We start from the raw sequence: 17,727 nt of genomic DNA, 5'->3' as shown, positions 1-17,727 counted from the left end.
CAACAAAAAATAAAATTAAAAATTAACTAATATTTTTATTTGAATAATAGATGAACTGCGTAAAGGTTCCATGTTCTAAAAACTTCCCCTTTTCACTATGCCAATAAAAAGTAGTCGTCAATTATCGTAAATAGATTAACTTTAATATTGTATATTATGGCTTGGTTTCATTTTTGTTTCAACATATATATATGTGTGTGTATGTGTATATATAGAACTAACTGCAAGTAAGTTCTTCAAGTAATGTCGACAAATGCTTAGCATTTTCTAAATATTTTACGCGCATATCGAAATATAGACATCTATTTACTATGCTAGTGTAAACACTAAATATGCTGGGCTCAACTAGCCTATCAAACCGAGAACTAAACTAATTAATAAATTACATATACATATATGTAGTACAGAATACTTGTAAGTGTGTATGTGTGTGTGTATTTAAACGAAATCCTTGACTCGAACCCAAAGAAATTGACTACTTAAGATTAATTATATATATGTTAGCGGATGCTCTGGGTGGCATCACATGGCCATGTTCCGTTATTACACTATGCCCCACTCCCCAAAATATCTGTCCCGTTGTCCCCGCGCTATACAATCTATGAACACAGTGAGCTTTCTGTTCCCCCTTCCGATTACAGGTAGGTCTCCTCATGCCGTCGTCTCCAGCTGCCCCAGAAGTCTGGCATCCGTCATGGCGGCGCATCATTGGGTACTGGCGGCGGCTTCTCTGGCTGCAGCTGGGCCGGCGGAGCTAGCAGAAATCCGCTCGAGTCACCTGGCTGCGGCATGCCCAATATGGCATTGCCAGCTGCCGCACTGGCCGAATCGCCGTCTTCCATAATGACCGAACTGTCCGCGGCGGAGGGTATGGTGGGCAGAAAGCGTACACCAAGGCGTGGCGGCGATGAGTCCTCCTCCTCCTGCACCGCCTCCTGGCGCACCAGACGCGGCTTAGTCAGCGTATCGTGCTGCTGTTTGCCATTGTGAGCTGAAAGAAGCAAGTAAACTCAAGTTGGCTCCGATCTTTTCTCTCACTCCCTTCCTCTTTCTCCCTCGCACTCACCTATTATTGAGGGTAGCGGCGTGCTGCTACCGGCACTGGAGCGCGATAAACGGAATGTGGAGGTGCTGGCCGTTGTAGCCGATGCCGATGAATCGTTGCGTGAACTGGACAAATTCGAGTCCTGTGAGGTCTTCCGTGTGATCAGCCAAGCCGAGTGCCTGCGCCTGCCGTGCGTATGCCCCTGTCCCGGCTCCATCAGCTTTAGCGGCATGCTGCAATTGGACTGCGGGGCCGGCGTCGAAGAGTTGGTGCCATGTCGCCAGCTGGAGCTGCGAGAGCTGCAGAAATTCTCGCTGGATATGGAGCTGGCGCGATTTTTGCGCTGTTGTCGCAGCTCCGCAAACTGATATTGATACGGATTGGCCGCAGCGGCGGTGTAGGCCCTCTGACGTCGCTGCTGCGGCTGCCGTCGCTGCTTGCGTCGCTGCCGCTGGCCACAGCAGAGACGCTTCAAGCGCTGCCACAGCGTCGGCGTCTGCTCTATCTTATGCCAGTTGGGCATCTCGCTGGGCAGCATGCGCAAGCACCGGCAACCAGGCGGATGAGCGACTCCAGCAGCAGCGGGCAGCAGAGGCGGCGGCAGCTCTCCAGCACCACGTTTACCACGCGCAGCACGTGCGGCACTGATTCCTGCACCGCCACCGCCTCCCGCTGCGGCTGCACCGCCAGCGGCACCTATGACGCGCGTCTCCTCAAAGTGCTTGCAGAGCGTCACGCAGTCCTTCTTGAACTGCTTGGTCATGATGGCATAGAGGAACGGATTGCAGCAGCTGTTCAGCGGCAACACGAACACCGTAAAGATCTTCGCCTGCTCCAGCGAGATGAGCTGCAGTCCGAATATGGCCGTTATCGAGAAAAATGCAATCGGTGACCAGCAGAGGAAGTCCGTGAAGACCAGCAGGGCCATGCGCTTCGCAATGCGCGAATCGTTCGTATTCCAGGCCTGGCTGCCGCGAATGGCCCAATACATCTTCAGATAGCAGCCCATTAGGGTGAGAAAGGCGCAGCCATTGATGAACATCAGGCTAATCACATACGTCAGACTGGCCACGCCCGTCGTCGTCTCGAAGGGCAGGCAGACGGCAAACTTGCGATAATCGGAGACGCCCAGCAGCGGCAGCAGCGCCATGCAGAAGGCAAAGATCCAGCCCACGCTCATTATATAGCCCGCCTGGCGCAGCGAAAGTCTCTTGTTCAGATGTATCGCATGGGTAATCGCATAATTCCTCTCCAGCGTGATCACTGCCAGCGTATAGACAGACAGCTCTGAGCTCAGCACAGCCAGAAACCCGGCAAACTGACAGAGCAGCGACATTTGCCAGGGTATTGCGAACATGCGAAACTCGCCCAATGTCGCTGCATCCACAATGGCCAGAATGCCCAGATAGATGCCCATAAAGAAGTCGGCTGCGGCCAGATTGCAGACCAGAAAGCGCGGTACATCCATTTTCGATCTGGAGCAGATGAGCACGAAGACGACGGTGCCGTTGCCGAGCAGCGCCAGAAGAAAGACCACCCAAACGCCGCAGCGCAACGTCCACCAGTCAAAGAGATCCGCGCAGGGCAGAAATGGCCCCGGCATGGGCAGACACTGCACGGAGCCCGGCTGGAAGTCATCGGCCGTAATGCCACTGAACAGTCCGGTGCCTAGTCCATAGCCAGTGCCGGGCGCACTCATATCATGCTCCTCGAAGTACTCCTCCATGTAGCTGTTGGCCAACTGACTGCCCGTCGGCACCTGCTGCGCGTCCTCGTTCAGGTTGTAGTTGTTCATCGGCGAGTCCCACAGGTCGTGCATGGCAGCGCCCAGCTGCTTGCTGAGATTGTCTGGGAATGAAGAGCACATTTAGCTAAGCGCCTGGCAAGCGGGTGCAACAGGCTGTGGCATACTCTGTTCATAGCATAATCTTTTCTCTTGATGAGTTTTAAGCTGTCTTCTAACTGCTTCCTAATAATATGTAATTTTTTTTTTTTTTTCGATTTGCTACTTTGACTTAGCTATAAGAATCTCTTTAAGCAACAGAAAATAAGATTTACAATTTGCAATTTTCTTTTAAAAGCAACGCATTGATTTGTTTATACAATTATAAGTAAGAAAATCAGTTTCGAAAAACTAAGTCTTTATCATGTCTAATTGACAAACTAGAAGAACATATACTATATTTATCTATAGGAAAATACATTCTAGCGGACCGATGAGGGAAAAAGTAGATGTTAGGGTCCATACTAATAGTAGTTAGTATGGAAACTGTATATCATTTCTGATAACGTTTACAATAATGAATAATAACACATGAAGATATAAGCAACAGCTGTTAATATAGTGCAAGTAAAATTGAAATAATACATAGAGTAAAGAACAGCAGATGGAGTCGGAGCGGGATTGCTGATTTCGCTATGCTATGCTTACTCTACTAGCACGCTGTACGGGTGTCGTAAATTAATAGCAGATGTTTCAATTAATGCAGAATATCATACTATAAAGCCATCACTATAAAAGCTACCCTTACGTAAAAGGCATTTAATTAAATCAGAGTAAAGCAACTACTGCAGATTAGCTTGAATGAATACAAATTGTGAATGCTAACATCTGAATGAATAGAGACTCGCTTATACTTATTACAGACTATTACAGACTATTATCCAAAACTAATGCCCACATTAACAGATGAATATTAATTAATACATAGCACAGAGACTAAAATCTACTTTGTAGACTTACAACTGACTGACAAATCTAACAGAGTATATCAAACCACTAATATGAATTGTAAATGCTAAAATCTAAGTCATTATAGATTCGCTTTTACTATCTAAACAGAGTATGTGCAAGAAATCAAGATGAATGCTTTACACGCACGCATTTGTGGCCAAATGTTCATCATGCTGTTGTTCCACAATGTCATATCGAACTCCGCATCGGAGGGAAAGAGCACCGCCTCCTGGACCTGGGAGGTCTTGCGCTGTGCAGACATTGCCACCAGAGGCAGAAAGGCGCAACAATGGTACGCATACGAGAGAATTAGCGTTTGGATGCGTGGAAACGTATCGGGCGGTGGGAATTCACGCAGTTTTGGATTGTTGAAAGTCTTCAAGTGCAGCAGGCCACGCAAACCAGCCTCTGGCAGCTGGGGAAATATATTATTGCCCAAATTGAGATCCTCGAGACCGGTAAAAGCGGCAAACGCATCCTTGTGTATGTGAGCTATCTCATTGCCCTCCAGATCGCTGGAAATAATTCATAGCTAAGTTATGTATTCAAGTGTATATTATTTAGTATACTCACAGCAGCTGCAGCTTGGGTATGCCCTGAAAGGCATCCTGCGGCAGTGTCTTGATGCGATTATAGGAGAGCAGCAGGTCGTGCAGCTGCTTAAGTCCATGGAAAGGTCGTCCTTGTAACGTCTCAATTTGATTACTCGATAGATCTCTATAAGCATAAATATAATATTTATATATTCCCTGATTTATATATTCCCTCTTCCTCTATACTCACAACAGCCTTAAGTCTCTGCAGCTACTTAAATTTGGGATGCTTTTCAGGGAATTGGTTTTAAGTTCTCTAAAAGCAAAGGCAAATATTAGTTGAATCTTATTCTATATGAATATTTGCATTGTCCGCCTTACAAACTCTTCAGTCTTGGCGTCTGACGACACAGATTCGATGGCACCTCCTGAATGCCGGCGCGATCCAGCTTAAGTATCTCCAGGGCATGGCAAGCCTCCAGTTCGGGAAAGTGCCGCAAGGTGCGTACATCGGAGAGTATACTAGCATAAAATTAAAATTTCTATATTAATAGAGGAGTCAACGATTTATCTCATTTACTCACAGCTTTCGCAGCTTGGTCATGCCCCGAAAGGCGCCCGCTGTGATCGTGGATAGAGGATTCGCTCGCATATCCAACATTTGCATGCTACGCGGTAGCTCCGTATCGTTTATCCAGCGTATGCGATTGCTTGTCATGGAGCTGCAAAATATATAGATATGTATCTGTTAGATGCACATGCGTATCTCGAAGATGCACTCTGTTGGCAAGTGCCACTTGACACTTGAACTGCGTTGCAGCTGCATTTGAAAGTCTAGTTGGCCAGCTACCAAGACAGCTGCCACGCATAAAATCAGTTCTCAAATATATTTTGGTAGCATATTTTGTTATCGTCTTTTGGGTTTTTCTTGGCCAACATTCAGGAAATGCACTTTCGTGCCATTGTCTTTGCTTTGTGGGTCAACATTGAAGGTGAAGTGGTTTAGACAACCCATTTTAAGCAAAATAACAATTGAAGTACTATTGGCAATTGAGCTTAAAATTTAGTTTAAAAATGGAAAAATAAATATATAAACTTACTTACAAATAAAAAGGATTTTTAGAATTTAATATATATTAATTTTTATATTTAAGTCAGAAATTAATATTTAATATTTAATAATTAATTATTTAAGTATATACATATTTTATATAACAATTATTTTAAAGCTTGAAATTTAATATTTACAAATATGTATTTAAATTAAAATTAAAAAAAAACTAGGCACTTAATATTTAATAGCATTCAATTTATTTATTTTGTTATATTCCTCTACCATTTGCTGAATTCCGAACACCCACTTGCCAAAATTTCCAATTTAAAACTTAAAATTCCAAAACGTATTAATTTTTTTTTTTTTTTACCCACTTCTACATTTCATTATTTAAAAAAGAAAAAAAAAAACCTTTTTCATTTGCTAGCGAAAAGTTTCCACAAAAATCTCACAGTTTATCGAATTAATTTGTAGCCTAGATTTTTATATTTTTTATTTTTATTTGTTTCTCTATTTCCTTTGGCTTCTCATCTAAGAAACAGTTAACTCGCTGCTTGCAAGCACTACAAAATGTGTTTAATCCTTTTAAATTTGTTTTTCTTGCCACTTGGTAAATGGCAACTCAAAAAGAAGGAACGAAGGGAAATGAAATAAAAACCGCAACACATGTGAGCCAAGCAAAAGTGCAAGATTTCTCGACAGCCACGCCCCCAGCATTCCCGGCCTCTCTGCACCCGCTGAAGAGTCACAAATTTATTTGCCAGTTTAATTCCCCAATCATGGGGATAGCAGTTGGCTGCTTGGCTGGCTCGTTGCTTTGGCTGATGCTCGGCAAGTGCAACGCAGCGTGGCTTTTATCGCAACATTTAACATGCTCATAATTATCCTGTTTACCAGAAATTCAATTTCCTTGGGGACACATTCGAAGAATGTTACAAAAAGCAAACAAAAAAAAAAAAAAAAAAAAAGAGAAACCGTCGCAACGATGTCAACGCTTCCAATGACTGTCGACGCAGTCGCCACAGTTTCCAGTTGCAGGAAGTGCGTGTGACAAAAACAGAATGAAACTGCGACTCCTATGATGACTTATTCAAATCAAGAATTTGAAATGCTCTAAGTGAATTGATTAAAAAAATTGTGTAAAAAAAAATTAAATATTAAATGAAATAATTACTAATATTAATACTAAATAATCAACATTTTAATAGGAAACATGTAAGATATATATCAATATATAAATAATAAGAGTGATATTTAATAATACGATCATTGACATGGTTAACTAAACGATCGTATACTATTTAATGATAATAATAATAATACAAAAAAATAGTACTATTTCTCATATTTCTTCTTTCAACTACATCTCTCTCTCTCTCTCTCTCTCTCTTTCTCTCTATTTATAACCCTTCCTATCTCTACTTGCTTCCATTATCTATTTTTTATTTTTCCTTTGCAATCTCCATTTGTGCATCTCTTAAACTTTTTTACTACTTTTTACTTCAGACTTTCTTTAACCGCATCGGAAAGTAAATAGACTTTGACTAACAATAAAATGAAAGAGTTGCATTTGCAATAGCTACAGGATGTGGATGAAATCAACTGCAGCCGCAACGAGCGAGGGTTGGTGACTGCTCTACTTGGGGGGTTCAACTACATCTACTAGCTATAAGGATGGGTATGCGACGGAGGACATCGTCGTAAATTCGCCAAGTAATGATGCGTTATGATTTTTGGTTTCCGCTTGTTTGCCGCCTGACAAAGTAGAAAATGTTGTGCTGCCAACTTAACAATGCAGCAGACTGAGCCAAGCGAGCAAGAGCTCGCTTTAACTATTTTAATCTATGCTTAGCACCTGGTGTAAATACTTACAGCTCCTGAAGCTGCGGCAATTTGCCAAGTCCCTCCGGCAAACTGCTTATCAAATTATCATCCAGCTCTCTAGAAAGACGAAAAAGCAGAAGATGAAGAAAAATGAAATAGTATACAAATTATTATTGGAGCACATTTCAAATATCGTTTATACAAATATTGTGACTCGCTCTGTGAGTCGCCCAACTGTGTATTTGCATTTGCAGAGGGTTCTCTCAGCTGTACGTGTCCGCACGTACCTAAAAACATTCTGATTGGATGAGCCCCAACTGTGTGTGTGGGATGCAAATTTATGCATGAATATAGATATAAAGTTCAGTTTCAAGCAAACTGCATTGATTTCAATTATACGTGAGGGTGAAAATATATTAAAATAAAAGGCGAATATATATACATTTACAGTGGCTTTGTTTAATAATATCCCTGTGCATTTGGGTGCAATAAATAAAGTACGAGTCGATGACGTCTGTAGCTAGAATACATAAGGCTGTCTTCAGCTTAATATTATTTAATAATTTAATTTATTTAGAAAAACTCTATATATAGTTCGGAAACACTTAACTGAGCTGAGCAAATTTTTAATCTATTTTTGCAGTGCTTCTTATAAGAACTTTCAGTGTACGAAAAATACATATTTGCTAACAGTAAGACAAATATATACGTATAAAAAAATGTTACCATCTTATATTTATAAGTTAAAATATACAATATGTAAAATGCAAAAATAAATATACATGTATCACATTTGAATTACTTATTTTTAACTTTTATTTAATAATATGCAATTCGTATATTCTTTATTTTACTTATGTGAAAAGCCCTATATGTTTTTTTATGATTATTATTTTTTGCTTTATATATTTAAATCAATTTTAAAAACAATTTAAAATGTTATAATTCCTTTAAACAGTAATTAATTTTTTGAAGTATATGAGAAACATGAGAAATTTGTTTTCATATATATCAATTTATAAATTTATGCTCTAATTTATGTATATCGGGCTTTCGTTTAATATGTTAATCCACGCATAAATATATAAACAGCTCCTCTTTGGTCCCCAACGCTGAGTCTGCATCCCTCAATATGCGTGACTGGCATTAAAACAAAACTTTCACTTGGCCAACGCGTTGCAGACACGCAACTTAGATGGAAAGGAGTGTTGAGGGAGTTGGTACTACTGCTGCAGTCTGTGTGTTTGGAAAAGCTCATAAATCATTGGGGAAAATGCATACGGAAAATTCCTTGATACTTTTCTACACAGATTTACGCGTGGCACGGCAAAAGTTTTTCACTTTCACTTGATGCATTCTTCTTCTGATGCAGTTGAAGTTACCGTTGCACTGCAGCTGATGCCCCACAAACCCACTTATACCTTCGCATATAAATATATCTCAACATAGTTTGTCGGTTTAGTTCACTTCGTCAGTCAGTCAGCCACAACATAAATTTGCATATTTGTCATCGTCTGCAGCCCTCGAGTTTGTTTAATGCGCCCGCCCCCAAAGTATGCAACACATGAGCCAAAAATTTGCGGTAAGCAGGAGTAGTAACAACAACAACAACCAGCAGCGGCGTCAACGACGACTGCAACTGCGACGCCAGCAGCGGCGACGACAATTTAAGCTGTCGCAACTCCAGCACAGGAAAAAGTTTTCCACGCTTTGAACCAAAATTGAAATTTATTCTAGCCAAACTCCAAGTAAAAACCAAACGAGCAATAGTCAAATATTGCTAGACTAAGAGCTACTCTAGAATGTTCACTTTAATTGGGTATTTAACTGAGGAATTAGAAAAGATGTTTAATTAAACCTGTTTGAACTGTAAGAATGAAAGTTATGAAGATGCAGGGACATCGAAAATTCTCATATTTTATTAAATAAGATATCATTTATAAATATCTAAAATGTATCCAAAATTTATACTAGGTACAAGACATGAAGAACATACCTAGAATGAATATGTTTCTCTATTTCTCTAGCATACCCTGTGATATCTATTTACTGGGTACAACATGAAATAAAACGGATGAACACCATTTCCACTTGCACTTCAACTCTCAACTGTTTACACTCTCCAGTATTGAAACTTTCATATGAGGCTTTGCGGCGGAACGCGCTAATCGAATATTTAAATACTCTTAAAAGATTTTACATTGGTAAATACTAGAAGGAAATACTATAATAACTTTTGATTGTAAAAAAAAACGTGAATATACTTCTTTTCTTTCTCAATAAAAATTTATGTTGTGCTTTTCATAAATTTTTATACAAACATTTTATATTATTTAAAATTATATTTTGTTCAATTTTGTCTTCCATACAGACTATCCTTATTATTTTCATTAACTTTATTTTTACAATATACATATACTTTTATTTTTAATTATTCGTATACTTTTTCAAAACTAAATTTCCTTGCTTAAATCTAAGTCTTGCAAGAGTATTTTGAGGTCTACAGTTGAATATCAGTTCCCTAACGTGAATATCACTTGCATTTTCTCATTCTATTTTCTTTTCGTACATCGCTCTATGGGTATTCTGTCTCCTACTGTTACATCCAGTTCCGTCTTGTTCTGTCAAGTCCATATATGTATGTGTGCATGTTTGTGTATACATATACGCGTCTGAAGTTTTTAAAGTATTTTTGTTGTTTGTTTTGGTTTGCTTTACTTACAAAACTTTTAAGGCCGTTAAATTCTTTAGAGCACCCGCAGAGATTTTCATGATTTGATTTCGCTTTAGTAAACTGTAAAATAAATAATATAGACATGTACATATATGTATACGAAATTCATTTATTATCTAATGTTCTACTTACAGCACGATCAAATTTGGCATTCGTGGAAAGTCCTCATCGTTTATTATTGTCAACAAATTGCTGCCCAAATTGCTGAGCATTTCGAGTCCATTAATGAGTTCGCATTATAGATGAGAATGAAGAGAGAAGGGAATGCGAAATTATGAGTAATCGAGATTTTTATGAGCAACTGCTTTTGGTTATATTTCATTTTTTTTTTACAGAGCACACACAGAGTGAAAGATAGTGAGAGAGATGAGCAATTGAATAAGTTTATAAATTATGGTTACAAATTGTAAATGACTTTTGTCTTAAGAGCTCCAGACTCAAGCCAAAAACATGCGCATTAAGTTAATGGTATATCAAATTGAAGCAAGAAATTTATCCCTTTTTTTTAAATATTAAATGGTTTATTGGGTAAAGTAATATTTTCGATGACTTAAATTACTTCAAACGAAAAAGTTATAAGCCTTAATGAGAAAAATTATTAAAGTAATGAATTTTTGTAGTCTTCAAAAATATATTAATAACTTCAGTTAGAAAATTAAAAAAAAAAAAAAAGATATTAATACAGAGCAAAAAATTAGAAAAAATCATTTCATAATTTATATTATTTAAATGAATTAATTTTTAGCACTGGATACATAATAAAATTTAGCTAAATTAATTTTTTTTTTTTTTTTTTTGAGATCTTCACAAACAAGATTATTTATAAATTGGTTGTTGTGTCACACACAATATTCACATATATTCCTTTTAATTTTTAATAACTTATAAATTATAACATAAATGAATTCAGCTCACAATATACAAAAAAAAAAAAAAAAAAAACACAAACACAATTTCAGTGTTAAAAAAAATATATTTGTATTTTAAACGGTTAAATTTTAAACATCGCTAAAGAGTAGGCAACATAAATGAATATCAATTTAATATTCACGCCTATTTATTAAATATACCTTCAAGCTAAATATTAGCCTAATATCACCCAATTTTAAATGATTTTAATACGCCGCACATTTTACACATAAGCCCTGACAATTTTATGCAGGCAAAAACCGCATGTAAACACGCACAAAAAGCAAATTTGCTAATTGCGCTGGCTAAAACTATATAAGTATATATAAAATATTTACTGATTTAGCTCAAAATTTTTATACAAAGCAAAAATGTATATTAAATTATTGATAGCAACGCTGGATTATCCATTTATGAGGCATGCAAATAATAGGATACAGAAGAGTGGAAATAATTTATATGAATATATTATATTAAAATTTATAAACTTGCGAGTTTTAAAACATTAAAAATGATTAGAATGTTATAGAAATTTTTTGAAATATTAGAAATATATATATACTGAAATTTTTAGAGAGTTGAAATAGCTGAGCATTAAGAATATAATACAACAAAAAAGAATTTTCATATTAAAAATAAAATATATAAATAAAAAAAAAATAAATAAATAATTATGAATACAAGTTTTAATATAAAATTTATAAAAATTATAAGATTGCAACATTGCAGAGTATTAAGAAAGCAAATAGAAAAATATAGCAAGAGAAAATCGATAGATAAATAAATTGAGATAATATACTGTTAACATGCAAATTGTAGCGTATTAGAGGAAGAGTAGGAGAATAAAATTATATGAAAATAATAATATATACAAAAAAAAGCTCACAGTGCTTCTAGAGTTTTGAGTCCGGCCAAAGCGTTTGTCGGAATGCGATAGAAGAGATTCCCCTCGAGGCGCAAGGAGCGCAGCTGCTGCAGGTTGCCCAAACAGTTGCCATCCAGGCTGACCAGGGCGTTGCCATTCAATTGACTGTGTCGCCGAGTTGGTGGGTGAGTGGTTGGGTGGTGCAATGGGTAAAAATACATATATAGATATATATATATGTTCATATATATATATGAAAAGATATATATATGAACGAGTGGACATGGAAGGGAGAGTAAAGGAAATAGAAAAGCATAAAATATCAACAAAATAGCGTGTAATTACTGGCAAGTGCTCGTTGTGTGTGTAGATTTGTGTCTGTGTGAGTGTGCAGTCAGCAAGCTAAATGGCAGCAAGCGTACTAATTGATCCTGCAGACGTCTGTCGTCAGCCTTCGGCTGCATCCTTACTCGTAACGCTTAAAAGCAAACATTAAAAATATATACACAAACACACAAATGCACGCTCGCACATACATACACACGCACACACACACACCCACACACATTTGAAGATAACAATTTGAGTTGGCATTTCAATACTTACAGGCTGACAAGCTGGCTGAGTCCTTGAAAGGAATGCGGCGCGAGCGCTTTAAGGCCGCAATTTTGCAAGTTTAAACGCTTCAATTTGGCTAAGCCGTAAAACGTATACGGATCCATATTAATGATGCTATTGTCCGACAATGTTCTGCAAATAGACAAAACGTTCCCTTGGTCAACAGGATTCCTATGGCGAATGGTAAATGGCAATGGTGAAAGGCGAAAGGCGAAACTCGAAAGTGCAGGATATTGCAAGGATAACAGCCTGAGTAATTAATCGTAAGTCAAGGCGCTGAAATGCACATACGTATAGGTTTCTACACTCAGAAAAAACCTGAAAGCTATTGCTATTATGTTCTGAAAATACTCGTTTTAAGTAAAACACAATAAATAATTAATGAATATATATGTATGTAGAAATTGTTTAATGTTTATAAATTGCTTTAATATAAAAGGAAAGTTTCGTTATTGTAACATTTCGCAAAAAAAAAATAAATAAATAAATAATAATAATTTTCCATCATAATATAGGCTTTTCATTTAATAAAAATTTTATATTTTTTAAATAAGTAATTAAATTGTATTTTTATCAAAGGTCGAAGAAGAAAATTTTTCCGTGTAAAAAACTCAGATAAAAAATATATTTCAAAAGAGTACATCCCCCCAATAAAGATCAATTTAATTAAGTAAGAGTTAAAAAAATGAAAATAAATAAATAAAGACAAAATAAAGATAAAATATTTTATATTAAACAAATAGATTAATTTTTACTAATAACTGTCTGAATGTATATAGAGTAAAATATTAAATATAACGTAAATTCAGGCTAACCTGAGCTGAGCTTCTATATATTCTTTATATGCACGACATCTGTCTTATATTTAATTTTGAATTTAATTATTATTTTATTTTTAAATATTTTCTCTGAGTGTTTTCTATAAAATATAATCAAGTAATTTATATAGCTTGGCCGAGTGGCCTGTCCAACCAAACCACAACTGACCACTGTGATTTTTTGTTTTTGGAGATGGGTTAGCGTAGGTTGTGCTAGGTTAGGGTAGTGAAGGTTAGGTCAGGGCTGGGTAGGGGTGTTCGCTGTGAAATTGAATAATGAGTCGCTGCGCTCATGACAGGCAACAATGAAAGTTTCTGCGCCCTGTTGTTGTCGCCTTTGTTTTCCCATAATTTTTGTGTTGCTTTCCAGCAAACACTGGTCGCTTAATATACAGATTAAAAAAGCGGGTGTGGCACTGAGAGGCGGCACAATGAGTTGTGGTTAAAGGCACAATAGAAAAGGTTGGGATACAGTCTGGGAGTGTGTGAATTATGCTATGGTCTGAGCTGAGAGCCGGGGATGTCAAATAGCACCATTTATTATATCAACTGCTTTTTATATTGTGAGCCATGTTTTAATAAAAATTATGTTGAATTAATCAGCTTTATTCATTATTTTCATAGAAAAAATATATATATATTGCTTTAAGAACATTACTAGATATTTTTATAATTAAATAATAATATATATTCAAACTGTCAAATATTGTATCAAATCAGATAAAAATTAAAAAAAAAAAAAGTAATATAAAGGAATTTGTTTAGGAATTTAATATTATTATGAATCTATAAACAAAATTAATAATTTTTTTAATAAGATGAGCCCTGTAAGCATATCTACCCATCAGGCTCTATCACCCAGAACATTTTTATTTTATTACTTGCAATATATCCTCGCAATTTTCTGAACATAAAAATTTACAATAAAGCAAAGTACATTTATAATAAAGTTCTGCGGGTCAAAATGAAAAACTTTGCCCCTTTATCATACTTACAGCTCCTCGAGATGTGGCACCATGAAAAATGAATTAGCCTCCAATCTGGTCAAATTGTTGTTACCCAAGTCGCTGTAAAGACAACAAAAATACAAATGAATATGTTTTGTGGGAAGCAAATTTATATATTTTTAGATGGTCCATCTATCAATTTCAATAAGCCAATCGCACGGGAAATAAAATATTATGTGATGAATAGAAAAGGTTGCTTCAACCGATTGCCAGCATTTCGAAGCCGAAAAACTTTTCTCTGGGCCATCAATCAAACGCTAAATGGCATTAAAAAAACATATTGAATGAGGAAATGGCTAAAATATGAAGATGAACTGCGGCAACAATTTGCAGTTGCCAGTTGGCAATTGGCAAATGGGCAAATGGCAAATGCAACGTGCCACGGACATATTTCATTTGACCAGACAGTAGTCATATTTAAAGCTCGATTTATTTCGGGTTAACTGTCGCCGAGCGATGCGTTAATTAATAAATAATTTATTTATCTATTTATTTATTTATTTATGGCCAGAGTTCGCTTTGGCCATTAATCAGCGGGGTAGCCAAAAGCGGGAGGCACAACTCCTTTGAGAGATTTGCCTGCTTTTATTTGCGACGGCAAGAAAACGTGACTGACATACGAGCCACAAGTCTTAGCTGAAAATCGAGCGTACGATTATGAAACCTCGCACAACGTGGCGTATGTGTAATTAGATTAAACCGCATACCAAAACAGTAGCGAAACAAAAAAGCAAAAAAACACACACGAAAATACAAATAAATAAAATAATGAAACCGATTCGACAACACTGCGAAATTGACTTGTAATTATACGAATGGGGAATATGCGGAATTTAGGCAACCAAAATACTTTTGTCTCTAATTTCCTCAGTTAACACACTAATCGCTTAATAATGAAATCGATTTATATCATTGCGCATTAACAGCTGTTATATGGAACACAGTTAAGCATTTCGCTGTGCTCAATATTTGGACAAAGTTTGTGTATAGGAGGAATACGCACAAATATCTAAGAGCTGGCATTTTATTTTCGTAATAATGAAATGACTTCAAGAAATAAATATTTGTAATTTTAAAATTAAAAATTGAATTAAATAAAAAAAGCGAATTTTAAAATTTAAATATATTTTCTGTGAAATATTAATTGCTAGTTGTGTAATACGAGCATTTGCTTCATGCAGACAGACAGTTTGGTAAACGAGCTAGACAAGCATTGCTTATGGCCAATATTCTTATTTGATTGCCAAAAAAAGAAGAAATTTTTGTATTTTATTTTATGGCAGTATTTTTTGGCCTCCGGAAGTCTTGTTGAGGCCTAATGACGTCAGTATTGATTGACGTGTAATTGGTGAATGATCGAGTGACGAATCGCTGATAATAATCATGTTAATAATAGTTGCAGTAATTCAAATACTATAAAAGATAAAAATATATATTTAATGAAATAATTGAATTAATAATAAACCATAAATCACTGTTGAGACTAGGACAAAGAGAGGGAGAAAGAGAGAGAAGCGCTTGCGTTAGACATTATTAATTACGACTTCTTAGGGTTTGTAAGAGTATTTATTATAGAATATTTAAAAGTTAGAAAATTTGAAAGTTATGTTCTAATAACTACAGCTCTTACAGAATGCAGAATACAGAATGCATATTAAAAATAAAAGTACAAAAACCTACAATAAATAAAAAGTATCATAATGATATGATACATATAAAATACATACATACATATACAGATAAAAAAATACTAATAGTGCCAAAAAAAAATGCGACCTTGAATAATGTCTCATAAAAATATTATTATTTATTTATTATTATTATTATTTATTTTTTTTTTTTTATTTATTTTTTTTTTTTTTTTTTTTGAATGCATTTTAAATAATAATAATGTAAACAGCTCAATATGAAAGCATTCTACTCAGAATATGGACTACATCCTCAAAATACATAAAACATTCCTCAGGTGTTTTTATTTAGTCTTTGATTGCCAACTAACTAGTTAAATCATGTGTGTGTGTGTGTGTGTGTGTGTGTGTGTGTGTGTGTGTGTGTGTATTTACTTAGCAACCAGTTTGATACTTACAGAATTACAGCCTCGCTGGGTAAATTAACAGGCACAGCCAGGATGCCAATGCTGCGGCAGCTCAGCCTCAAATTCTCGAGGCTGCCGGTGCAGTGGCAATGCTTCAGCAGCCACAGCTCGCAGACGCTGTGCACAGTGTGTGCATTTGTTCTGTTGGAGTTGCTGCTGACGTCGACGTCGCTATTACCACCGGCAGCCGCAGCAGCAGCAGCAGCAGCAGCCGTTGCCTTGGCGTGCTGGCTGCCGTGATATTCCTGCAGCGATTTCTCGTACAGTATTTGCGCCTCACGCTCCGGATCCGATGAGGGCAGCATAACGTTTTCCCTAATGCCGGGGGCGGTTGCTGTGGGCGTGGCTGTGGGCGTGGCTGCGGGCGTGGTAGACATATTGTAGACACTTATGCCGTTAAGTTGCTTGGCAGTGTTACGCATTTCTTTGGTTTCATTTAAATGCAGCGACGTCGGCGTCGACAGCGCTGCTGTGACGCGCATCAGCAGCAGAGACAACAGCAGCAGCAGAGGCAGCGACAGCGGTAGCGGCAGCTGCAATGCGAACAGATCATGCTTGAAACCGCCGGCTGTTACCTTTGCTGCTGCTGCTGCTCTGCCGGCGTCGCTGTGTATAAGCTTGCGGCGGCGGCGCCGGCCATGCACTACCATCTCTGTCGCCGTCGCCGTCGCTGTTGGCGTCGCAGTTGCTGTCGCTGTTGCCGTCGCCGTTGCTGTTGCTGATTGATGCTGTCAAGCATTTGTCATTTGATGACAGTTTTGTGCGCAATTCGTTTCTCGCTCATGATTTTTCGCTCTCCTTGTTGGTTTTGTTGTCGTTGTTGTTATTGGTGCTGCTGCTTCTGTTGCCGTTGCCGTTAGTCTAGTTGTTGTTGCACGTTTTATTTCGCTCACTTTTCTGTTTATTTTGTATTTTTTTGCCTTTTTATTTTTATTTATTTACATTCACTTTCCGCTTCAGCTGCACTTCATTGCGTTTGCATTTAGTTATTTTCTGCGATTCGTTTGCTTCGCTTCACTTTTAAAGTCGTTCTTTTTTCTTTTTTTTTTTTTTTTAGTGTACTTGCTAAAATATTTGTTGGGCTCTTGAAATAGTTTGAAATTGGTAATAGTTTAGTTTAGAACATTTTGTATGCAATATTCTATTGTCGAATGTGTTTACGTAACGTATACTCTGCATGTTCATGCGGGAAGCGTAACATGTATGCAAAGTACACAATTAATAGACGAAGCAGTCGTAGAAATTTATTTTGCATATTTATTATTTCACAATTTTTGTTTGTTTATTTATTTTTATTTTTTATTTTTATTTTAATTTTTTAAATTTTTTATTACACTTTTATTTTTATTTAATATTCCCTTATTGAAAAAAAAAATGCTTAAGTCATCAATGCCAAATTTTTAAATTATTTGTAATATTATTTATTTTAATTTTAATCTGTTATAATTTATATAATTATTTCTATTAGATTTTTATTTATTTAATCTTCCC

General features: G+C 36.7%; 1 protein-coding gene across 1 annotated transcript; it reads right to left on the bottom strand.

Moving 5' to 3' along the window:
* Positions 1–121: 121 nt before the first annotated feature.
* LOC6576460 (leucine-rich repeat-containing G-protein coupled receptor 6) lies at positions 122–17,114 on the bottom strand. The gene is made up of 14 exons (XM_002002413.4): positions 16,228–17,114; positions 14,130–14,201; positions 12,305–12,448; positions 11,720–11,863; positions 10,057–10,128; positions 9,913–9,984; positions 7,239–7,307; positions 4,897–5,034; positions 4,694–4,834; positions 4,563–4,628; positions 4,353–4,496; positions 3,927–4,294; positions 1,067–2,893; positions 122–991 (listed from the first exon to the last, which is right to left on the bottom strand). Exons 1-14 carry the CDS (start codon positions 16,884–16,886, stop codon positions 693–695), a joined length of 4,215 nt encoding a protein of 1,404 aa, XP_002002449.3. The 5' UTR covers positions 16,887–17,114; the 3' UTR covers positions 122–692.
* Positions 17,115–17,727: the final 613 nt, after the last annotated feature.

This window comes from Drosophila mojavensis, unplaced genomic scaffold, assembly GCF_018153725.1.
Source record: "Drosophila mojavensis isolate 15081-1352.22 unplaced genomic scaffold, ASM1815372v1 contig_36, whole genome shotgun sequence".
NCBI lineage: Eukaryota > Metazoa > Arthropoda > Insecta > Diptera > Drosophilidae > Drosophila > Drosophila mojavensis.
Note: the sequence above shows the minus strand (reverse complement) of the source record. Positions and strands in the feature narration are given on the sequence as shown.